At 41.7% G+C, this 25,837-nt stretch overlaps 1 protein-coding gene across 1 annotated transcript in view; it reads right to left on the bottom strand.

The window, feature by feature from the left end:
* The window catches only part of LOC119141562 (microtubule-associated serine/threonine-protein kinase 4-like), a 57,545-nt gene extending 32,568 nt beyond the window's left edge, over positions 1-24,977 (bottom strand). Inside the window, exon 1 of the mRNA XM_037374016.1 lies at positions 24,723-24,977. Within this exon, the coding sequence (XP_037229913.1) occupies positions 24,723-24,947 (225 nt within the window). The 5' untranslated portion in view covers positions 24,948-24,977. The remainder of the gene's footprint in view (positions 1-24,722) is intronic.
* Between the last annotated feature and the right edge of the window lie 860 nt (positions 24,978-25,837).

Here is a 25,837-nt window from a genome sequence, read left to right on the forward strand (position 1 = left end):
TAACCAAGTAATACCTGAAGTTAACATGCAGTTCTGTAACCAGCAGGGCACTGGGAACACCAGACAAAACTGAAAGGGTAGGTAACTCCTAAGAACCAGCATCCCATGTTCACCTAAAACAAGACTGCTGCTTGCAGACTATTTAAAAACAAAACAAAAATAAAAGACTGAAGTATTTAACACAGAGTAAGTCAAATTCACAGAAATCCTGAAAAGCATTAAGAGCTTCATATAGAACAAACCATTCCACCTTACAAATTATGCACTTACCGAAGTCATCCTATAGAAACACTTTCCATTTCTGGAATTTAATGTTGGACATGCACTGCTCCTCTTCCACTATGTACACTTCCAAACACACAGACTAAAATAGCAAGAGACAACGTTGCTGGGAAGGTAAGATCAAAGCACCTCCAACATTTTCATGTCTCATGTTAATATTGAAGTCAAACTTAAAGTCACTGAATCCAAGTTTTACCTCCTTGAAGCTACGGGCACCAAAGCTAACAGGGTCAGCCCAAGCCTATCTCCTAACAGGTCTTAACACATGGTTCCCTCAGTAAAATCTACATTAGACACTTAAGAATCAAAGCCGGACTTTCTCCAGTTCCAGGGAAATGCTTAATCATAAATATTATTTAAAGAATCACTAAGCAACAAATAATTAAAAGAATTTACTACAAACTTAATTCTTTCTACCTTCTTTAACAAGTATGTCCAAGAGATGGAATCAAAATCCTTCTCATTTCATTAGCACTAAGACAGAATTCACTTAAAATGGAAAAACCACACATATTCAGGGCTTATTTTCTCTTTAATGCTAAAAAATAATTTACATCAATAATGCAATCACTCTCTCTGGTGTGATCTGCCACCTTAAGCATGGCAGGAGAGCATCACATTGCAGCAAGATTATCTGTTCTCCCATTCGCATCTCCTGTGCACTAAGCAAACACTGCCTATCAAGAACTGAAAGTAATACTCATTTTACAAAGGCAACTTCTTCAGCACGCTGTGGTGAAGAATAACACTAAATCATAGTAGGTTTGGGTTTTTAATTAGATCCTTTATATGAAGTATCAACTGCCCTGAAAATGCTCTGCATACCAGCATAAAGTTTACTAAGGCAGCTTTTACTACTTTCTTGAGAAGCTTCACATATAGCATGTCTACAATTAAGATTTAGATTTTGTATATGATCTACTTTATTGAAAATGTGAAAACCCTAGTTCACAAAACTTGTATCTGCTCCAATCCTGATGCTGTGCAAGGGAAGCTAACTGGAGACTGCTTATACAGGCTGCCTGCAGCAACAGGTGCATGACTAAACTGACACCCAGAGACCAATTCTCTGACCAGATCCATCAGACTTGTTTCTACCTGGATTTTTCACAGAAGGAAGAGATAGGCATAACTGAACTGAACAGTTGGTTTCCTAACACAATTTTAATTTGTCTAAACCAAGGAAGTGACAGCACCAGAAACCCCATGGCAGCCAATAATTGCCACTTACTTCCCTCCAACATCTTAGCTTTGTTCTTGGAATTGAGAAACATCTTTTTCTAAGAGTTACATTAAATGAACAATTTGTTCTACCCATGAATGCCTTCATCTCAATTACTAAGACTTAGAGATAAGAAATCAGGTACATTATGAAGTGGGTCCAGAAGTTCAGTTTCATTCATAACTCACCCACGAGGTTTTATCACTAGATTACAGTTCTATTCTTGTAAAATCCCTTGATCTCATCTCCTTAGCCTAAAAGCAGAACATTTGATTAAAAAGGAAGATAACTGAATTGAATTGTGTAAGAGAGAACTAAAGATGCCTGGAAGTTAACCTAACTAGGAAAAGATAATATTTTTTTTTTAAAGTTTACATCAACAAGTTCCTACATTTCATTTATCTTTTAAAATAATTTAAAAACAAAAGTTTCTTCAGCCTTTCCCAAGTTACTCAGTATTTCCTGTGTTACTAGAAATTACAGGTGCCTAGGTAAGAGCTGCAGTACATGATTAAAGCATCATCATGATGGTATGTTTAGCCCTGCACTGTAATTATCAGAAAAAATAATTACCCTGAGGTGAAACAATTCCGCCTGTTAATTTTATGTATAAACTTTTAAGCTGTATGCACAATTCACTTGGGCAAGAGGCATGAGACATGCTCACAAATCAATTCAGGAATATATTTATTACTCAGGGCTGAGAGGTTTTTTGTAAAATAAAAATTACCTGCAAAACAAGGCATTAGCAGATTCTGTAGATGAAATCTTTTGAGCAACCACAATTATTTAGTACTGAGCAACCATATTCCAACATGGAAAAAAAGAGTAGCAGAAGCATTCTAAGCCATTGGCAGAGGTGAACTACAGGCTTACTAGTTTATAAACCTCTGCTTTGAGCCACTACAGATTTGGGGGTACAGCTTCTGAATGTTTACTACCTAGAAACAGCATGACTAAGCCACAGTAGCAGCATTAAAGTGGAGATTCACAGCATTCAGTCCCACTGCAGTGATCACATTGCCCCGTGCTCCAACTTGATGCCGCACCCTCACAACCACAAATTATACTGGTTCTTCAGAAGGAGGATTTCTTTGCCCTTCGCATTATCAAAAAATGCCCTTGTGGCATTTACCACTTGCAGGTTGATCAAAGACTCCTCTGCTTCTAGTGGCAAAGAAACTTCTCTCAGAAACCATGATCTCAGCCCTGCCAGGTTATCCAATCTTTTTGATAAACTTCCAATTATAGAATAATTTGATAGTTTACACATTAAAAACTATACTAAGATTTAACTTCATATTAAAAGGCCTTCAAGGCTTGCACAAAATACTTCAGAATACCAGATTATGTGAAGTATTTCTCTGTCTGGCTTAGCGACCACTCAGTTGGATGCTGTACACACAACAGCTACAAACACACACAGAAACAGTTAAAAGTCCATTCTCCCAGAATAAGGAAGCAGGCCCACAAACCAAGCAGAACCCAGGATTTCACTGTCCTGAATCAAGCAAAGCAAAGCAATGCAGAACAAGACCTGCCAAGACCCTACCGCGCACCAAGCACTCCACCCCAGTGCCTGGCTACTGCACAGACAGAGGTGCAACAGATGCTTTTGGGAAGAAGAGATTCTCTCCGGAATCAGAAAAAAATATTCACTAACAGTATTATTAAGAGACTGCTGCTGCCAACATCGCACCTTCATTTCTCAACAGAGTACTGGTTTGGGAAAAGACTCCAGAACAGAACATGGAGGCTTCATCAGTTCAACAGAGCCTACACAAAATAACAGCTAGGAGAGTCAGCATCACTCGTTTTTCATTTAGTCTGCTCCAATTCAGTGAATAATGACTGCAGCATTCCTTTCATTAAGAACGTTCATTCTTTGATATCAACACTCCTAATTGAAACTCTACAAGCTCACAGTATGTGCTTGTTACAGAGGGCACCTTCTAGCAAAGTCAGCCAACCAAAAACTGTATTTCAACATTTCTAAGGTTGGGTGGGCTTTTTTGTAGGAAAATTTTGTATGTAAGAAATCTTTAAATCACATGACTACACTGTCAAATAGAGATTAAAATGCCAGTTGATTCTCTCTGACTATTCCTCCCATGAAAATGAGATTTTTTTGTACTTCTACTCTTTCACCAATCCCAATGACTACAGATTTGGATTTTTTGAACATGAGACAGCAGGATTGTTGATCTAAACAGAGGTCCAGTGTTACCACAAGTCAATTACCAGGCGTTACACTGTACATCTCCTGTTTTCTAGTTTGAGCAGGGGGTTACTATTATTACTAAACACAATGAAAGAAACAAGAGGGATCACTTTCAACTCAAAAAGCACAAGACCCAACTTTCTACTTAAGCAGTAAGTGTGCAATATGGACTCTCCAAGGTGATTAGAACTTTGTGACAACTATACCTTCTCAGTACAATGGAGCAGATGAATTTCTGCATCTGATCTGTCACTGCCATGATTATTTTTCCCAAAATACCACAACGCTACCCTCAGGAATAGGGTTTTTTTTTTTGATCTGTAATTCTGTAAACAAGATGGAGTTAATTAAAGTGCACAATGGTATATGAAGTTTATCTAATACATGCAAATACTATTTTCAGTGCTCATTACCAAGGTAGGAATTGCTTAAAAGTACTACCTTTTAAAAAGAATTACTACAACACTTTAGAAGAAACCTAAAATATTATACCATATTTTGCTACTAGTATGCAGTCATTTAGAAAAATATACATACAGAAAGGAAGACATATTCATGAAGTCATTTATAAAATCCTTAATATATTAGCATTATGACAAGAAATTACATGCACTAATAAGCAACAGGCTTACTTCAAGAGCAGCATCTTTCCATGAGAAGAACATTCCATTCAACCAGCATAATCCCCAAGCACAACCAAGCAGATGAAAACTGGAACCATCTAATAGCTCCACAAGACTTGCTCCCCTCTTCCCACCTCCTCATTGAAAGGAAGGGAGGAAGAGATGGGTGGTTACGCACTGTCAGCAACAAGCATCTGAAACTCAGAGTGCAGTGTCATGACAGCCTGGATCACCAAGCACAGGCCAATCTGAGGAATGGTACAGAATACAATGAAGTTCAGGAGTAAGACACACAATAAAGGAAGAGCTACAGGTGTTTAACACTTGATACAAGTCTGTGAAGAACATGTACAGCAAATTGTAACTGCAGTAAGCGGCAGTGTGAACCACATAACACCAAGAGATTCAGATAGTCCTAAATTACTTTAACAACTCACGCAAGTGTGTTATTTGAATATCTTAAAATACCTAAAAAGCAACATTGATAAACTATTCCAAAAGCAGTCTTAAATGCAGACTTCAATATAGATCAGACTGCAAGCCCTGTAAAAATTCTAGTAAAAATAGTAATTTATACTGAAATATTTCACAACGTGAGAATTCAAATTTTTAAAAAAGTGGAAGCAAAACAAGCTGACAAAGACTTTCTTTAGTGATGTAATCAAGTACCAACAGACTTCTTACTACAATAAAAAATCAAAGCACGTGGGACAATACATCTCAATTATGGAGACCCAGGCTAAACATCTGCTGTTATCAATTCACATGGCGGGAGGGAGAGAACCAAATCAAGCTGGACTACATAAATTCAAAGCAGAGAAATCTCAGAGAGTTTATTTTCCATTTACGCTGCCAGATCATCAACAAAGACAATGCAGGTCAAAACTTCTGTAAAAATTTTTGTTTTCTGCTACTGTCTTTCTAAACAAGTCTTCAAAAATTGGAAGAACCACCAACCCACAAACCAAACTCTTACATGGCCCACAAAAAAGGTTCCAAGTAAATTATTTGACTAGCATTCATCTTCACTTTATAACATACGGTTCTGTAAATGAAAAGCTATGTTATATATTACCTAAGCATATTATGCTTGATGTCTTTACGTAAGGTTTCTGATCGATTGTTGCCTTGCAGCATAATATTTAAGCATTCACAGTATAATTTTCTCTATTTGTGTTGTGACCATATTTTCTCCTAGATAATGGTCAAGAGGATATAATTTTAAATAAAGTCTCATGTTCCTAGCTACTGCTAGATTACAAAGTGAGAGTTTTCTACAGTAGCAGGAACCATTAATATTTAGGGTATTGGAATGTCTCAAGATACCTCTATGCTTGTTAAGGTAGAGCTGCTGCTTGCTTAAAAATTAAAAGGTTAAACCTTTCAATACATTAATAAACAGGTTACAGAAAGATGCATATAACATTTAATTGATTTGTAGCAGAAACCAGGCCCATGATGCACAGAGATGTCTGTGGAATAAGTGCAGGTTAAAGAAAAGAAATTAGAAGTCACTAAAAGGACTAAGTTGCATTACTTAAAGATTTCAGTGTTCTGCTTGTTTCTAGATACTCAGTCTTACCATACTGAAGTCCCACCGAGTTTTTTTCTTAACAGTAGTGCTTTTTTACTGTCTTCTCTCCCCTCTTAAGCCTCCTATCATTCTAATGACAAATACACATAATGATTATTAACAAATAGTCAACAAAAGAAAAAAAATCCCAACTCTCATGGTTTAATCCCCAACAGTAGGTACTACACAGCTGCTTGATCACTCCCCCCCTCACCCAGTGGGACGGGGAGAAGAATTGGAAAGGAATGTAAAACTGGAGGGCTGAGAAAAGAACAATTTAATAATTGAAATAAAATAAAACAAAACAAAAATACCCCAATAAAAGTTATAGTGAAAAGGAGAGAGAAGGGAAGAGGAATGATGCCCAAAGGGAAGGGAGAAAACAGGTGATGCACAGTACAGCAGCTCATCACCGATGCCCAGCCAGTCCCTGAGCAATGATCCGCCTGCCCGGCCCAACCCCCCCACAGGTTATACACCGAGCATGGCGCTCCATGGTATGTATGGGATACCAGGTCAGCTGTCCTGGCTGTGTTCCCTCCCAGTGTCTTGTGCCGCTCCAGCCTTCTCGCTGGCAAGGCCTGAGAAACCAAGAACTCCTTGACTTAGTTTAACTAACATTACCCAGCAACAACTGAAAACACTTTTCTCATACCAAATCCAAAACACCTATCCCAGCCAAAACCAGGACACCCTTGCCACTGGTTTCTTTACCAAGTGTGTCTAAGTTTGAAGTAGGAACCAAGAATGAATGCAGTAGTTTTTTCTTTCTTAACCAATTTTGCCTACAGTCTTGAACAAGAAAAAGAAATCTTTTTTGTTTTTCTGATCAACCAGCTCTGGAAGTGACTTTCAGGAGAAGCAAAGCTGCAAGCTGCAGAAAGCTGTAAGAAGGCAGCCTGTATAGCCAAGAAAGATGGATTCCCTGTTTCCCGGCAGAGAAACTTGTGTATTAGATGCATTTCGCTATGTTTTGTCGTAGCAACTGTGCATACCTTAATATAGCTTTTCAATTTTTATTTATTTTTAATTCCTAGCAGGTTTATTTAGTCAGTGAGTGACAGACTTCCATGTGAGGCCACAGTGCCATGCTAGGGGGACTGTATAATTAATTGCACACGGACTATTAATGATCCGATTGTTTTTAATAGTCTTGCAATCCTGAGGAAGGGAGCTGTGAGTGAATGGAGCAGATGAACTACTGCACTAAACTGTTGATTTGATTTTCGTTGTCACCTCTGGAAACTTTTGCTAGAATGCAATAATGCTGTAGCAGTGGCTTAGTGGATGCTTTCATTGCAAAGCCGTTACTCAGGCTATATAACAAAAATGTCTCAGATGTCTTTCATGCAGGTTTTGTGTATGGTACACGACAGGGAAGGGCAGGGCAAATTATGCCTGGTGTATTTTGATCTGAGCTAACAGAATAGATTGTTGACAGAAAATCATGGGGAAATGCTTTAGCTTAATTGGGATTTTATAATTTTGATAAGCAGATAGGCTATGTAAACTTTCTGGATACGTTTTGATCTGTTACCAGTGGTTCCTTCCCCCTCCTGTTTGTTTGAATACTGGGGATGTTAACACATCACACCACTGGAGAACATTCTAAAGGTAAAGGTGCCAGTGACTTCCTTGGAGCAGCTCTGCAGCAAGCAGAGTTGAACTGACTGTAGATGTTTTTAGAAAATGTGGGTCTAAATTACAGACTGATTAGCTGAAACAGCAAGCAGGTGATCTTGGGCATACCACTTACAGGTCACTGCAGTGCAGTGACAGTGCAGTTTGACTTTCTTGAGTTTCATTGATTTCTTGAGTTTGATGAACTACAAACTGTGTAGTGGAATTGTGCTGAGGGCGTGTGTATATGCTCACACTGTGTATGTGTTAAGGTAGTCGTGCGGCATCCTGTCTTCACAGAAAGACATTAATTAGTATCAATAGTGGTTTACAATACTATCACTCTGTGCTGTGTATTACCTCCCCTCCTGACACCTCTTTTTGTGGTCTCCCCTGGTTTGCTTCCATCCAACTTAGCAGGCTTAGTTTTAAATTATCATCAGAGGTAACAGCTAGTGGCTAAAAAATGAAGCAACTGAAACTTCAAGGGTTACATTCAGACAGCAGTGTTCCTACAGTTAAGAGAGTTACAAGTGAAGTAAGGATGTGAGAGGAGGAGGTGGTGGCAGCGGGAGGTTCAATTAAGGTATAATGATATGCACTAGGGGAAAACCTCTATAGTGTTCAATAACCTTTATACTTCTAAGTATGTTACTATTAGCATTGTGTTAACAGGGCCATTAGGCTCAAAATGAAGGAAGTAGTATGTTAAAAGTATGTAAAAACCTAGTCCCACCATCAGGCACTGTATGTGGAAGCTTGTTTGAGGGTGAAGGAAATTATGTCTGAACTTTGGTAAGTCAGTAACCACTTGAACAGCTGGGAGGTGTAAGACCTGCTGTTACAGACCTGCATTACCTCACCTGCATGCTACCTGAGAAAGCAGCTCTGCCAAGAACTGTGGCATTGTCCCTTGTGCACAACAGAGGAGTAGCCTCACAGCTATGTGCGCCCTGGTGACTTGCAAGCAGGTAGAGACTAGTTTTATAGCCTGCTTTCTCAGTATGATGCTCCTAAGTAGTGGGTTTTGGCATGGTAATTAAATTAAGAAAAAACTAAAATGCAGAAACTGGAGATGACAAATGTAGATATATCAAATCATAGATCTGTCATGGGAAAACAAAGACAGAACTGGAATTAGCAGACTAAACATCTCTGAGGACCTGGGCTCTAGTCCAGGACAAGCTGGGAATGTTTTTTCAAAGCAAGTGTGTGCTAGTGTCTTGCCTATAACTAGCTGCAATTACTGAAATCTTGCATGCTTCTGAATTTCTTTAAAACAAATAAAAACCCCTGCTATTGTTATAAACTAACTAATGCTAATGATCTACCCATAATTGCATTTAATGCCTTTCCTTTAATTCTTTCCATTTCGGAGCTTTAATAGATGGTGTTGTAGAAAAGTTATTTTGACACTAAACTTCCTGTATGCAGCTTCTGATAAAAGGATCCTACAGTTCTCTGATGAGCCTGATAAGAAACAAGACTTTTCACAGAAATCTCATTCCTACAAAATGAACAAGGTATCAGAAAGAGACTTGTCTACATAAGCAGGTAGCACTCTGCAAGGGGAACGGATTTGCAGGGTGAAATGGTGTTGAGGACAGTGTTCACATTGTTCAGGTGGGCTGACTCATACCAGCTCTGGTCTGGTCCCAAGGGGCGATGATGTGGTACACGGCCAGTTGTAGGGGAGCTGGGTATGCTTCAGGGCTTGTCAGAAGGGCGATAGGAGCCTTGCTGGTTTAGGCACTGATGGTGTTGCCCTCCGATCAGCCCAGTTTAGCTACCTGAAGCTCTTGGTTGGTGCCTGGCCAGGGATTTCTATGTGTTGAGCTTCATGCAGCTGTTGATTTGTGAACTGTTTTTTTCTGGATAAGCTTGAGTGTGTCTGCAAGAGCTGCAGTTGCAGCTTTGGTTATACTGTAAACATGAAATCATTTCAGTTGAAGTTTCTGGCTGGGTGTGGTGTTTTTCATTAGTCACTAATCTCTCTGTCCTCATTGATTATTGCTGAGGTGATGTGCTTTCATGAGAGAATTAATGGGTGGCTGGTGTGTTAATCCTTTCTGTTTAGATTTGAGTTTCGTAATCCACCTTCTAGATGTCTTGCCTGTCTAAGGCTGTATTTTCTGTTTGCCTTCATATTTTGAATAGGAACTTTTCTCCCACATGCAGTTACTCCTTGGCAGCTTTCCCCCTGTGTTTAGGTAGTCACTTCTAAATAGATATGTCTCCTAGGAGACAAAGCAATATTATTGTGCATGATTTCAATCCTTAAGGATGTTACATGTACATAAACAAACATGGAAAAAATACAGTTTTCCCTATACTTTAGGAGGTGTGGACAAGTAGAATGGCTTGGCCTGTTTCCAGCTCTGGTACTGCTAACAGATGCCTCCTGCAGTTTGGTATTGGTAACTGTGCAATGTCTGTGCTTGTTCAGATAGTATCCAAATAAAGCCAGTTAAGCTGCTTAAATAAACCTGCAGGCAGAAGACATTCCCATAACAACAGATAGTTATTTACTCTAAGTACAAAACTAGGTCCAAAGGTTTAAGGACTCCACTGAAACCACACAGTTTTAGTGCATGCATGTAGGAGATACTTGGGTTTTACTGGGTGTCGTGGTTTAACCCCAGCTGGCAGCCAAGCACCACGCAGCCAATTGCTCACTCCCCCTCACTCAGAGGGATGGAGAAGAAAATCAGAAAAGGAATGTAAAAGTTAAGGGTTGAGATAAGAACAGTTTAATAATTTAAAAAGAATAAAGAGGTAAGAACAACAATAATAACAATAATAATAATAGCAAAAGTGGGAAGGTGGGAAAAAAGGGTAAAGCAAAAGCCACGCACGCAAGCAAAGCAAAGCCAGGGATCCATTCACCACTCCCCACGGGCAGGCAGGGGTTCGGCCATCCCCAGGGAAGCCGGGCTCTGACACGCTTAACGGTTATTCGGGAAGACAAACACCATAATGCCAAATGTTCCCCCCTGCCTTCTTCTTCCCCCAGTTTATATACTCAGCATGATGTCATATGGTATGGAATGTCCCTTTGGCTAGCTTGGGCCACCTGTCCCTGCTGTGTCCCCTCCCAATATCCCGTCCCCCTCCAGCCCTCTGGCCGGCAGGGCCCAGGGAACTTGAAAACTCCTTGACTTGGTATAACCATCACTCAGCAACAACTGAAACCATCAGTGTGCCATCAACGTTGTTCTTACATCAGAGCCAAAACACAGCGCTGTACTAACTACTAAGAAGAAACTTAACTCTGCCCCTGCTGAAACCAGGACAAACAGTAAAGTTGAAATGAGGCAGTCTTGTCTGCAGAGATGTTGGAAGTGGCTGTTGGTGTTGGTTACCAAATAAACCTAGCTTTTCTGTCAGAATATGGAGTGGGTCCGTAAGTGTTCTGTTATTTGCAGTAGGTATGCAATCACATTGCTGCCCTTTTGGGAAGAGCTGTGCATCATTTCTTTAAGGAACAGTATTTGTAGAAGGTCACTTAAGTTAACATGTAAAATGTTTTTCTAGTTTTTTGCCCCCCTTTGAAGTTCCTGAATGTATATAGGGAAGTGGGTACTGCTGCCGCTGAGGACTGTAGAGCTGAATATAAGTGAGTTCAGGTATGGAGTTTTAACAGCTATACCTGTAGTGCTACAAGGTATGCGTATCTGTTAGTGGTCATCTCAGAAGAAGAAAAATCTGTCATTTGAAAACTGGTTAAGTGTAAACAGTAACATTGATACTAATTTTATAACAGAGAGACTTACATTTGAACTGTGTGCCAAATGAACCTAAAGTGGTTTACCATGTGGAGAGGTAAGGCTGTTGAGTTTTGTTTAGGAAGAAGATAAAGTAAGCCTATGGATAAGATGGAATACTTAAAGAGAGCTTGAAAAAACTGGATTGTGGCATAATCTATTCTCCCAGTTACTGCTGCAGCTGCAGCCTCAGTGCTGCCTGTTTGTTCATCTAGGCAGAGTTGTACCTTCTTTTTCTACTATGAGGGAACAAGGTAAGGTTAGTAAAATGGAGTCAGTTAGAGAAGTCTTTAAAAAACAGTATTTATAGTGAACCCTTTTATTTCAACAAATATTTTTGTAAAAATAACGTGGAATTTGTCAAAGGTGGGCAAGTGTCTTAAGAGTTGGAGTATGTGGCAGAGGAACATAGCATCAATTAAAACTTCTTTTTACAGTATTTTTAGCTTTATGAAGTAAGATTGCAAAGAAGCAGCCTTTAATAAGGTAAAAGTTGAGGGTCTGGCCATTTTGAGGCTGGTTTCACAGGTCTTCTAATTGCCAAGGTTTTAAAACCTTTTGGTCATCTTCAATCAATCAGTCTCTTTAATGGATAATTATGTGTGAGTTTAGGATTTGAGTTGCATGGAGGCTGGAATGATGCCGTTATTTTTATATGAAAGACTGAAAGTTCCAGAGCTAACTGGGGTAAGATTTTTTTTTTTTCTTCTGATAGATGCACTCTAATAGAGGCACAAGAAACGCATCTGTTTTTCCAGTGTTCTGTCATTATAAAATGGGCTGTCTGCACAAGGGCAGGGGCAGGTTTGAAAGAATATTACTCTGGTAAGCTAAGGGACCTGTAGTGCAGGACCAGTGCTGAGTTTATCAGTGGCGGTGTGCAGCATGCTGTCCTGAGGTTGTCCAGGTTGGCTTGATTCCACGTTTGTGTGGCATGATGGAATATATACAGCTGTAAAATCTGGAGTTGTGATTTGCTGCCTTAATTTTGTTAGTGTGTGCCTGGCTTTGGCCTCAGGTGCTTACTAGCATTGCTGATCTATCAGCTGTGTTATGGCCCTAGTATAGGTTTAAGACTGTACAGAATTGGTTTGTACAGGTGACTTTTTTCTCCCCTGTATTTTTAGTTTATTTTCCCCAAACTAGTTGTTCCTACTTTTCTATGTGGTGGGTTTTGCCTTAGTTCAGCCACCAATGCATGTTGCTTTAGAAGAATCATGTCAGATCTTTTCTAAGCAATAAAATTGTTTTAACAAGGCTTCTGTTGCAGAGATGTGTGTTCAGTTGGATGCTAAAGTGAGAGGTCTTTGTTTAAGAGATATTGTATAGGTGAAGAGGTTTTGCAAGTAAAGAGGTAGCCTGACTACTTAAAAACAGAAGGAAAAAAATTCAGTTGGCTTATTTATGCCGGCCTAACTTAATGATTTCCACGGAACACTGCTACTTTGCCTACAATGTCAGTAGTGTGTTCTTACATACCCATAAAGTTATCTTTGAGCAGAAGAAATGCTGGAGCTAGAAGATGTTTTGCTTTCAAACTGTTTAAAGCTGTATGCCTGTGTACTAGCAACCTGAAAAAAACAAAGCGTGGGAATCTGAAAAGAGATGTGTGTTTTGCTTGTGGTTTTGGGTTTGGGTTTTTTGTGTTAATTTTTGGACCTATCCTATCACTGTGCAATTACTTTCTAAGATGTGAATTAGTGTAACAGTTCTGTATTAGTCATTTCATTTGCTAAAATGCTGCCATGTATACAAGCCTTCTCATAGTGGCGTTCCACTTCTAGGGAAACCTTGTTCATTCTCCTCTAGTCTCATGATCTGCTTTCTGTCTAGCCATGGGTTTGTGGTGTGTAGACCATGGAGGAATGCATGAATTATCAATATTAACAGTGCTACAAGAGGATGACATATTTTGAGTGCAAGTCAGTCAAGTTTTAGTACTTGGTAACAATACAGATACTGAAATCTATGCTGCTATTTTTTCCTCTGACAAGTTATGCTTTCATTGAAAATAGAGCATAGGAAACTATTAATAAAAATTAGCTGACAGCTGATAACTACTTTTCTTAAATTAATGCAGTTGAGGATGACTCCTGAGGAAGAGTCAGTTGATGTCTAAATGCGACATCCAAAATTTTTAGTGTTCCAGATAGCGTAACCATCTTGTTGCTGTAAGGACACAGTGTTCTTGAGAGTAAGAATGGCATATGGTGAAGAGGTGTGTGCACTAAAAGTCCACTGCATGAATGGTATTATGCCCACTGTGCCCACCCCAAAAAATTACATTGGTGGGCGGCTCCTGCAAGAACCTGCTGAAGCAACCTTTGCTATTGCTGAGTACCAGTACTCTGGTACTGCTGCTATTCTGTATTTCAGTTACTTGAGGATTATTTACTATTGTCACTGGTTTTTGACTGTGAAAGTGAAAAAGGGAAGAGGAAAAAATCTGTCCCATTTTATGTGACCTAACCTGCAGGAACTTCCAGAACTTTCCTGTCCAGACAACAATCCTTGCATCTGTACAACGGCCTCAAGACTATCACAGGAAAGGGAAAGTAATTTGCACAATTTCATCTGTTCAAGCTGTTTCTAGCTTGAGAGACAGTTTTGTTATTTGAGACATTGGGCATCTGTCAAGCCAACAGCTGGACTAAAGATTTTTCCAGGAACTACTTTTTTGCATTGCAAAAAACCAACCTGTTGAAAAAACAAACAAACAAACAACCCGACAGCTTACAAAATTTCTGAGTTCTCAGCTTGATTACCTTGCAAACTTAGTCTCACCATTTGAGAAAGTATATTGATGCCCACTGACTGACTTCAAGCTTTTGCTTTTCTTCCTTGTATGTCTGTTCTCTGCCTGCCCAAATGCATTAGTTGTTTTCTTTTTTAGTTGTCTTTATTTAGTATCCTCAGATTTAGACTTGCCCAGTATGTATGTCACCTGAGGTTTAGGATGGTGGTACCTGTCTCCTTATATTCTACGCTGAAGGACAGTGTATGGTCATGTGTGAAGGCATATTTCAATACTGCTGTTCAACTAACAAATGGTAAGTGTGCATACATCACAGTGGGGCCAAACTGCTATTTGTACAAACTGCTGCCATCTGTTCTACACCTAGTGCTAACCTCTTCTCATAAAGCACTTAGTGATGCACCTAAGCAGATGGAACAGATTCATATGTGTTCATATGTGTGGCTGGATAACAGAACAGTGATTCCTGGAATAAAACTCTAATGCTGCTGGTGAAACGTGCAAGGTTGTCTCCTGCCTTACCACAGACAAGAATTCTTAAAACAAAAGAATATTTGAAGTGAAAAAGCCTTGGAACAGGTTCCTACCCTATCATTAGCTAAGAGAGAACTGAGCCAAATCACAGCATTGTGGATTTGTCCCAATAATCAGGCCACTTTCTGAGATGTTGTGGTTCAGATTGTCTACCCCTTGGTGAAGTACTGATTGACAAGAAAACTGAAGAAGGTACTGCATTTCCAGGGTGGACAGGGTAACTAGATTCAAAAAAGTGAAATAAAAAGTAATTTCTTGACTCTCCTGTCTTTACAACAAACCTGTTGGGAATGCTGCTTAGAAATTAGGTTTTGGAGGGCTCATGAACATATGTGAAAATCCTGGAGCTTGGAAACATGACTGATCTCTGCATAACATCCCACTCTCATTTTAAGATCTTGTAGTGTGTATCCTGGTAGACAGAACCACTGTAGTGGAGCCTTTCCTGTATAGAGGAAGTTGAACTAAGGACAGCATGTCATTAGCGTACCCCCAACAGTAACGCTGATGGCCCAGCACGTCCAGGCTGTGACCAGTAATTATAGCCTTAGAGGTGATAAAAGTCTCTACTGGATATTCAGTTTCCCTGCATGTGTGTGTTCGAGAGGTGTGTGATAAACTTGCAGGAACCCCAGCCTGCTTCCCAGTGATTTCCAGGATGGCTTTCCAGACGAAGGCGGAAAACACATACATGCAGCCTCCTACTGATGTTGTTCATCACAGCCTGCTACAGGTACAGGCATAGGTTTCTGTTCACCTTTCAGGCTTCTTCTAGCTGATTAGAGGTGCCACGATAAGAAATTTCATTCAGACTTGGTAACATCTAAGTTGAGATACAGGGATTTCAAGTCTGCATGGGGGCATCTTGACTGCATGCTTTAGATCAGGTACAGACAGATTATGTTAAGTAAAGGCATTAGGTTCAGTATTGGTTCAGTGAAGGAGAAACAGGTTTTTAAATGCTGTAAGGTCTTTAAACTGGAAGACTGTAGACAGCATAGATGCGGTTACTGAAGACTCAGTCCCATGTAGCCCTATGAAGCAATTTATGCTGCCAAGGTTTCAAAGCCGTAATTACTTTCCTGTTATATAGGGGGAGAGGAGGGTCAAGAAAGCATGGTTAGAATCTGATCATCTGGATTTTTATAGACAAATGTTAGCAAAAAAATTTATTTGTTTAACTTAATTGGAATGCCATAGAAATTCATATGACTTGCTATTCTTAGTTTTCTGTGTCTGTTTTGATGATACACTACATTAGATTGCTATTAAGTATTCTAAGCCATTGTACTTGTTGTCATATTGTATCTGCCTACGAGGAATTTGTTTGATCATTAAGTCGCTGGCAGGAGGGGGAAGATACAGCTCTGTGCACTTTTTTTTGAAGTAAATAGTTCTGAAGCATTTTGAGGTATGCTGCTAGTGGCAGGCTTCTCAAACATAGCGGTGACAGTATTAAAATATTCTTCTTTTAAAGCCCGAAGAGCAGGCATCAGCAAGACTTCAGTCTTGCACCTTTAATTACCTGTTTAAACCCTGAGTTTCTGCAAATGCAAGAAAGTCAGCATTTTTTGGCTTTTTTCTCCCTTGCGATGTTATGCTTTATGCATTATATTGCTATAAGGTTAAAACTTGATGAAAAGGTTGCTAGATACTTCACTTGATGTTAAGTTGCTTGGAAAAGGTGATGAGTATTTTTGAGTAGGTTTTGGGCTCTGAAAAGTGGTCTGGTCCAGTCTACAGTATATGTGGCATAACCTTGCAGGCAACGTAACTAATGGACGTTAACTGGATTGCCTGCATGGTGGATTATGCTATATGAACAAAGGCAGGAGGTCTGAGAGCTCATGTTAACAGCAAGTATTTAAATTATATTTTTAAGGCGTGCAAATTTTGAACTGCAACACTTGAAAATTGGTTTCTCTTGATCTGACAAGTTAAAGTTCATGCTTTGCTGGTCTCTCTGCAGCAACATGGGACATCAGAAATGTCATGACCACTTTAACACATAATCTTTTTCAGTTAATAAAACATTGATAATTCTAGTGGTGCAGCCACACAAGTGAACTCCCCTTCTTGCTGATTAATGTAAATCTGTTACCCTGTTTCTCTCTGCATTGCATATGAACCCTTAATGATTTGTTAGCTATTATAGTGTTAGAATTAATGATTAAATATGTTGCACATGGGCCTTATATTTGATGGTAAGAAATGCTTGGTGTAGTTTTAATAGATTGTTTCTGTGGTGTTGAAGAAGCATGCAAATATATGTTGTCGTGGTTTCAGCTGGGATAGAGTTATTTTTCTTCCTAGCAGTTGGTGCAGCACTGTGTTTTGGATTTGGTGTGAGAACAGTGTTGGTAACCCACTGATGTTTTTAGTCATTGTTGGGTAATGTTTGTACTAAGTCAAGGAGTACTTGGTTTCTCAGGCCTTGCCAGCGAGAAGGCTGGAGTGGCACAAGACACTGGGAGGGAACACAGCCAGGACAGCTGACCTGGTATCCCATACATACCATGGAGCGCCATGCTCGGTGTATAACCTGTGGGGGGGTTGGGCCGGGCAGGCGGATCATTGCTCAGGGACTGGCTGGGCATCGGTGATGAGCTGCTGTACTGTGCATCACCTGTTTTCTCCCTTCCCTTTGGGCATCATTCCTCTTCCCTTCTCTCTCCTTTTCACTATAACTTTTATTGGGGTATTTTTGTTTTGTTTTATTTTATTTCAATTATTAAATTGTTCTTTTCTCAGCCCTCCAGTTTTACATTCCTTTCCAATTCTCCTCCCTATCTGTCTGGGTAAGGGGGAAGCAATCAAGCAGCTTAGTGGCACTTAGTGCCTGGGGTTAAACCAGGGCAAAGGGCTACCAAGCTATTTATACAGCAGAACACTTGAGCTTTAACCCTTGACAGATTTGTAACTCACCTCTGAACCACAGAAATTTGTCAGCTTAGTTGCATTTGTACAGGAGGGCAAGGTATTCATCCCAATGCTCCCTGGCTGCAGCAGTATAGTCCTTCAGCTGGTACGTTTGATGAGAGCATCCTTTTCAACTAGGGAAAGGATAACTAAAACTTTACTTGGCTAGGTAAACCAAAAGCTAAGGCAGGTTCCTGAGTTGATTTCAGAGTAGAGTTTGTTTGCCACCATGCCCTCAAGTTTTTCACCTTTTCAGCTACCTTGTCCTCAAGTACCTGCATCTTTTTTCCTTTCCCTCTATCACTGCACAAAGAACGAGCACTTCATGATTTTAAGCGCAAGTCTCTCATCTTAAAACACAATACCATCAACTACTAAAATCTTATTTAAAAAGCAATTTTAAACTCCACCGCTGCAAAAGAAGAGCTGAAAAATCCAAAAATCTAAACGCTGAAGCAACAAATCATAAAAATCTGGGGGAGCTGAACTGCAGAGTATTTGAAGTCCACATCATTGTTTTTAAAGGGGCTTAGCAATACCATGCACAGTACTGCTTGCGATACCACAACACTGAAAAGCTCCCAACATAAGCTAGAATGCCCCTGTGCTTGGTACTGTATAAAAAATGAAAAAGACACCCACTGAAACAAAACAAAAAAGCTAAAAATGTTACTTATCCTTTCCACTTTCACTTATCAGACTATTAAAACAACTGGTATTTCTCTTTAAGTCAGAGACTGTAATTATCAGATTCCTCAACCACCTCCTTCCAGGAGGATTTTAAGTAGTTAAATAGTGCTGGTACATGACAACAGACACACAACTCCATGAATCTACTTCTTCAGCTCTCACTTACTTGAATGGAGAAGGGACATGCTCTAGTTACAGGCTTGGTTTATATCCACCGAATTCTTGAAAAGAAGCTCTGGAGACCTGCAAACTTTACTATTGAAAGGATAATCTAAAAGCTCAGGCAACAGCAGGCAGCTGTATTAGATAAAGCCCTCAACCATGTGTGACTCCTTATCCCAGGGTGTTTCTGAGATCAGGGTGTGTATCAGCATGCAAAGGCCTATCCTGCACACAGAAAGTTTAAAGTAAAGGACAAACGTACATTTTTTTCATACTAAAAACAAATTAAAGTGTTTTACATGATTGTTGAGACAGCCCTATACACTTAAAGTGTAAAGCATTTACCTTCACAGGTAAATTATCACAACATTAGCAAAAAAAGCAGCAATGCTGTTTCTCTGACTCACATGACCAAAGAACAGTTTTGTGGCTGCTCCAGCCAGGATGAGTGTTTATTTCGTCCCACTGCAATCATTTTAACCCTAAGAAGTTGTCCCAGTTTCAGCTGGGATAGGGTAATTTTCTTCTTAGTAGCTGGTGCAGCGCTGTGTTTTGGCTCTGATGTAAGAACAACGTTGATGGCACACTGATGGTTTCAGTTGTTGCTGAGTGATGGTTATACCAAGTCAAGGACTTTTCAAGTTCCCTGGGCCCTGCCGGCCAGAGGGCTGGAGGGGGACGGGATATTGGGAGGGGACACAGCCGGGACAGGTGACCCAAGCTAGCCAAAGGGACATTCCATACCATATGACATCATGCTGAGTATATAAACTGGGGGAAGAAGAAGGCAGGGGGGGACATTTGGCATTATGGTGTTTGTCTTCCCGAGTAACCGTTAAGAGTGTCAGAGCCCGGCTTCCCTGGGGATGGCCGAACCCCTGCCTGCCCGTGGGGAGTGGTGAATGGATCCCTGGCTTTGCTCTACTTGCGTGCGTGGCTTTTGCTTTACCCTTTTTTCCCACCTTCCCACTTTTGCTATTATTATTATTGTTATTATTGTTGTTCTTACCTCTTTATTCTTTTTAAATTATTAAATTGTTCTTATCTCAACCCTTAACTTTTACATTCCTTTTCTGATTTTCTTCTCCATCCCTCTGAGTGAGGGGGAGCGAGTAACTGGCTTCGTGGCGCTTGGCTGCTAGCCGGGGTTAAACCACAACAAGTACACATCTTATGACTGCACTACTATTCCTTAGTATGATCTAAGCATCACACTATAGCAATCAGGCACTTCATCTTCAGGCATCTGTAACATTGGGGAGTGCTACAACAGGAAACGATCCATCCCTGTCAGAGACAAGAAAGTTTGAAACAATGAAAAGAAAAATCTATTGTATCTCCCACATGGTCTAAGGATGTCCCATGGTTGGTACTTCACAGGACAAGCAGGAGGGGAAAGAGAAATGTAGCAAGAACATTACTGCTAGTTAGGTCATAGTGACATTTTGACAGAACTACCACCATCTCCATCACATATGAATGTAAATGGTGCCATTGCTTTGACACACTCTTTCCTTACTTTATCCCAAAGTACTTTTATTTCTACTCTTCCCCCCAGCCGCACTAAAGTTTTGCTGGGGTGGAAGATCTGGCAGACAGTCTGTAATGCTGGAGGGTACTGTAGCTGTCTAGTGGACACACATAAGGACAACTGTGTGAAAGAGCAGCTTTTAGAGCAATACATTCTTTACCACTGCCTTTACCATGCTATGAGTGGTTTCATGACAGAAACTTGGCTTCCCAGTAATTAATTCTCAGCATACAGTCCTCCTGAAGCCACAACAGATTACCACATAAGCAGCAAGAAGGCAGATTCAGGCAAAGAGTTAGCATCAACAGAAAAAGCTTTTGTACTTCTTACTCTGTGCAGTGATTTTTTTAATAAATGACACGCATCAACTAGAATAGGAGAATGCAGAATGTAGAATAATCAACTTCAAAGGTCAATGGACATTCTTCATGAGAAAATCTGTCTTTTCATGTTGCTCATCATCTTTCCAACACAGGATCAACTCTTATCAACTCTGATAGCCACTCCAGTGCCAAACATTTCATTTGCAGAGCAAGAACTGAAATTTCAGAACAAAATACCGTATCTCCCCCTCCTTTTTTTTTTTTTTGTGAGTGCTTTTGTTTGAGCGCGGGTTTGTTTTTTTCAAAGTATGTAAAATAATGAAGAGGACTCACTACGGCAATTCAGAAGACAATGGCAGTTTCAGAAGCTTTTGGATCCATTTCAGACCAAGACAGCTGTGCTATATAACAAAGCAGTATTCTGTCTGAAAGACTACTCATCCTCCCTGGGTTGCCACTCCACTCTAGTAAGCACTGCATATTTGCAGTTAAGGTGACAAGGTTTCCAGAAAGATAAGCTCTTTCAGTAGGTCAGCTGACAGAGACAGACAACTCCAAGACACACAATTTAGTGTAATCTCAAAATCCTCGAGACTACTGATGTAGGCAAGGAATCCATAACTTGCCTTCATCCTCTTTTTAAAAGAAACAAAATTAACTCAAGCAAGCTCTCTTTTGGCCTGTAAAACACTGATTAAGATTTATAAGGCACCATCAAAAAAAAAAATAAAAGCATATCCTATGCCTGACTGAAAGACTGTAAAACATTTTGAATAAGAGAAAGTAACACAGCCAATGACATTTGGCATCATTTGCCTCAATAAACCTCATAAAACATGTTTCCTATTCACACTCACTTTTTCTGCCAAAAGGAAGACTATTGTAGAGAAGATAGAAATGCAACAGAAAGGAAAATGGGAAAATCCTGGGGTTTTTTTTTTTCATTTGTCCCTTTCTTCATCATCCCAGTCTGGTATTGACTACCCACATACTGTGGAGGCAGCCAAATTACAACAGAAAACATGCCGTTTTCTTGACTCCTTGATTTCACAGTCTGGAAGACACTGTTTCCAACAAAGAGTTCTCAAGAGAATGCAGAATAATCCTTAAGAAAACTAAGCCACCATGCTGTGTTAGGAAGTGGTGAGCCATCCTCTGTGTAGTCTTTGCCTTGAGTGCCCTTCACCATGCTTCTGTCAGCAGTTAGCCGCTTGCCTCACAAGAGCACAGGCAAATAATCTGCTTGAATTCATTTGAGTTTCAGGTGTTTGCTATCCACAGCACTACAATGCAGGGATGTTCCAGAAGTAAAGCACTTCCCACATGAAAGTAAAGCCATATTTAATAAACTCTTTAGTAACTGATGGCAATAATCTTGTAAACTATCCTTTGTTCTTGATTACATGAAATGAGAGACTGATTTTCTTTGCTTATTTTGTAATTTTTTTAAGGTGTTTATGGAACACCTTAGTTGGCTGAAGTAATAATAACAGGACAAAAAAAACCAAAGGAGTGATGTACTTTCTCTTCCCACCTCTCCTGTCCCCATTCATCTTTATGAATTAACTTTTTCAGATTTGATACTCACAAGACAAGTTACCAAGTTTTCATTTCTACTATTTCATTTCTGGACAGAAAAGAAGCAGCCCTACTCTAAGTGACAGCATTAAGTTTCCTCCACTGAGCTGGGGAGACAAACCATTCTTTTTGGTAAAATAGAAATGTTGACTAGTTTTTCAAGAGACAAAACTCCTAATGGACCTCAAAGTGCGAATGAGGAGTCTGGGCATGCAAACAGTAACACTGCTTCAGACACCTCTGAAGTAATCTTTCTGTTCTAGTCAGCTCTGGCAAGGTCTAAATCTGAGTATGGCATTCTGGGTTTTGATGTCATGCTTCAAGACAGATGTGACCAGCTGGAAAGAGTCCACAAGACAGCAATGAGAAAGGTCAGATGTCTGGAAACACATTCTATAAAGAAAGATTAAAGCCACTGGAGTTGTTTAGTCTAAAGAAGAAGTCTAAGAGGAGACAAGATCAGAGTTGTCAAGTAGTTAATATACAGTGTCACAGGAGAATGAACGGTTCTACTGGAATACCACACGAAGTAAAAACACATATGGGAAAATATGCCTGTTTTCTAATTACCCACTCATAGACTTAGTTTGAAAATATTGAGTCATGGCTTTGAAGAATTTACTGACAGCTTAAGTATCAGCAAGACAGGTATCAGGACAATCTGTTTCACTGCTGTCTAAAGGATGCTGAACAGCTGTGACAACAGATTCAATTCTGCTATGTTGGCAACAGGAACAAGGACAGGGCAAAAGGAGAAATAAAACCTGGAAGAGCAGGATAACACACTGGGGATCCACAAAACCAAAAGAACTCAGAAACAGAACATTGCAGAGAAGATAATTTTCATTATTTGACAGTAATTAAGACAGGATGTCAATGTGAAAATCGTATCTTCAAGCACTTCTCTCAATGTTACGCTTTAGGCAGGCAGCACATAAAGCCTGAAATCATCTGTACGTTCATCATGGACCTTAGTCTTGCCTTTTTCCACTACCCTTAAAGGTTTCAGCATGCCAGTAACATAGATGCTTCCTCAATTTTAAATTAACATGCATGCATTTATTTCCACACTTTAATGCATCGCAGTATCATTGCACAAGATACAGGTGGATTTGTCAGGCAGCTCTGCAGGTAGGTAGGAATTCAGCTGCAAGCACTGACTACACCACAATGGAAAGATGGGCAAAATCAAAGCACAAAAAACACAGACAAAAAAAAAAAAAAAAAAAAAAAAAAGGTTTCAGATAATAGAGGAATCTAGCACAGGGGAATAAAGGGGAAGGGAGAAAGCTACATATTCTAAGCAATCTTTCCCACTACACTAAAATGAGTTTATGCTGCTATCTTCTAGCATTACTCACTGCAGGTGAGTTATCAGATTGCCCATGTAGAATTCAAAAATTCCAGCTAATGCAACGCTGCCTTCTTTTGGGCTTACCTTTCCTACACTGTTAACTCAAAATATGCCTGTTAATTCCTTTCCAAAGCACACACAGAAATAACCAGCCTTCACCAGAAGTTAGCTGAACTCACAGCCACTGGCAGACCAGTTAACTGAACAGACAGCTTTTGTATATTTCTACAGAGTATTCTGCAAACTTTCCAACTGAGCACCAAGCCAACAAGACACCACACGGCTGTGGTAAGCACAGCCCCCAACCCACAAGACCTGCCAAGAAGCAGGATATATTAATTACCTACCAGTGAGCACCACGCTAACAGCAGCTACAGAGCTGCTACTCAGTTCATTTCAGCGAATAAATCAAGTTTACATCTCTTAACAAAAATTACTGTGTGGATATAACTACATTTGTTCTACTACAATCATAAATGCACTTCACCATAAATACATTCCACCCTTTGTGGGCTCATGCAGTTGAAACAGACTAGGAATCTGGTCTAAGTTTGAGTATTTAAAGAAAAGGAGGGGACAGACAAAGGTACACTTAGACCCAGTTCACCATGCTGTCCTACAGTTTTATCAGTTCAACAGAGAAGGCATCAGGGAATGCAGAGGAAACCAGGAGCTATATAAACAGCCATTACTGTGCAGGGAAACATTCCCTACAACCACAACTTAACTAGTTGGAAATAACTTCAGCCAGTGCTTTGCAGATACTCCTTTAAAAATGTCAGGGTTTCCCAAAAAAGCCCTTACACATCCAGCTGCGTAAAGGCACAGAATAAAGAAACAGCACCTAAGAGCAAATTTAAAAGTTGATCACAACAAAAGACAAGTCAGCCTACTCCACTACGGCGCACAAGTGATTATGTGCAGAGCAGGCAAAGTAAAGCAGCAGACAGACAAAAAAACACGCTTGGTTTGGGGGTCACATCAGACAAAAAAAACACGCTTGGTTTGGGGGTCACATCAAGAAATACCTGAAAGGGCTGCAAACCGTGCAACGCAACGAGGGGCCGGGGGTGAGTCAGTTTCAGATACAAAAGAGTCACTCTACTGTAACAGTGGGGGGGCTGGTTTAAGTGCCGTTAGAAGGTATTGCAGCTAGATCAAGAAGGGAGGGAACAACACGCGTATCCGCGTATCACGCTACGGATCTATCAGCCACAGAGCTCCTCCATAATCCACTGCCTGTCATTAACTCTCCCAAGAGGATTACTGTAGTTTACGGGCTTGCCCATCCCTTCCATCTGACACTGAAGAGTTTGCTTTACAGCAACGCTACCCAAAGGTGACGCACTAGAAAAAACATTATTTAAAACAAAAAAACCATACCCGCTCCACACAAAACCTCCCAACCCTCAACACGGGCAGCCAGAAAGGGAAAGAGCCGCGGGCGCAGAAGCAACGACGCCAGCGGTTTAGCGGAGGGGTGACGCGACGGGGCGGTACCCAGGTGAGCACGGAGCCGCTCGCCGCCGCGGGCGGGAGACAGCGTGCGCCGCCACGCCGGCCCCACGCACCTCCTCATCCCGCTCGTCCAGCGAGGCGCCGTCCTCCGCCCGCCCGCAGGGGCTCGCCCGCAGCCGCCTCGCCGCCGCCCCGCCGGGGGCCGCCGCCACCCCGCCGCCTCCGGGCTCCCCTTCCTCGGAGAGAGTTTCCGAGCCGGAGGAGGAGCCGGAGCAAGACAAGCCGACGTGGCCGGCACCCCGCGGCCGCTCCGGGGCCGCCGAAACTTTGTCAGCCATGGCCGGGGGCTCCAAGCGGCGCCGCTCGCATGCCCCGCCGCCCGCAGCGCGCAGCCTCGCGGCGGCCGCTCTCCCCGGGCCGGTGCCGGCGGGCAGCGCCGGCGGGCGGGGCGAGGCGAGGCGGGGCGGGGCCGGGCCAGGCCGGGCCGGGCCGGGGCGGCGGGACCAATGGCGCAGGGGGGCGGGCACGGCGCGGCGGCGCGGAGCGCTGCGGGCGGGTGGCAGGTAACGGGGCGGGGAGGGGCCGCCGCGCTTTCTGGGCGGAGCGGGCAGCGGCGGGCGAGGGCGGGGGCCGAGGGGTCCCTCACGCTGCCCCGCGCCGCCGGCGGAAGCAGGGGCGAAGCCGCGATGCCCCGGGGCTGTCGGTCCCCACCCGCCGCAGCCCGGTCCCGCCGCTGGCCCGCGGTGCGGAGAGGGCAGAGGCGGCCGCCAGAGCCCGAAGCCGGCCGGGCTGCGCAGGGTGCGCCTCGGCGGGGGGGGCGCGCAGCGAGCCGGCGGGGCTGCGGGGCGGGGCGGCGGCGCCGCGCTGGGTAGGGGCAGCCACCTCCGATGACAATAGGCTTTCCCGCGCCCCTCTCTTCCCTCGGAAGGAGCGATCAGCGGTTCGTCGCAGCGGCTCTGCCAGCCCCGTGTCGTTTGAGGGAGGCTACAGGCGCCAGTTACGACCTTGCAGCAAACAAAGTCCCTTTGGGCGTTTGACTTTGGGACGGGCACCGACACCGGGATTTCTAGTCAGGCCGTCAGAGGCACTGAAACCGTAGCAGAACACGGGAGTTCGGCACTTGAAGGCTTTTGGGAATCCTCCTAGACAACTTTACCTTCAAGGACTTAAATGGCTTTTAAACCTAGTTGTCCTGACAAATTTTAACATAACTCTTTTTAAGTAGTCT

The sequence above is a fragment of the Falco rusticolus genome, chromosome Z (genome assembly GCF_015220075.1).
Source record: "Falco rusticolus isolate bFalRus1 chromosome Z, bFalRus1.pri, whole genome shotgun sequence".
NCBI lineage: Eukaryota > Metazoa > Chordata > Aves > Falconiformes > Falconidae > Falco > Falco rusticolus.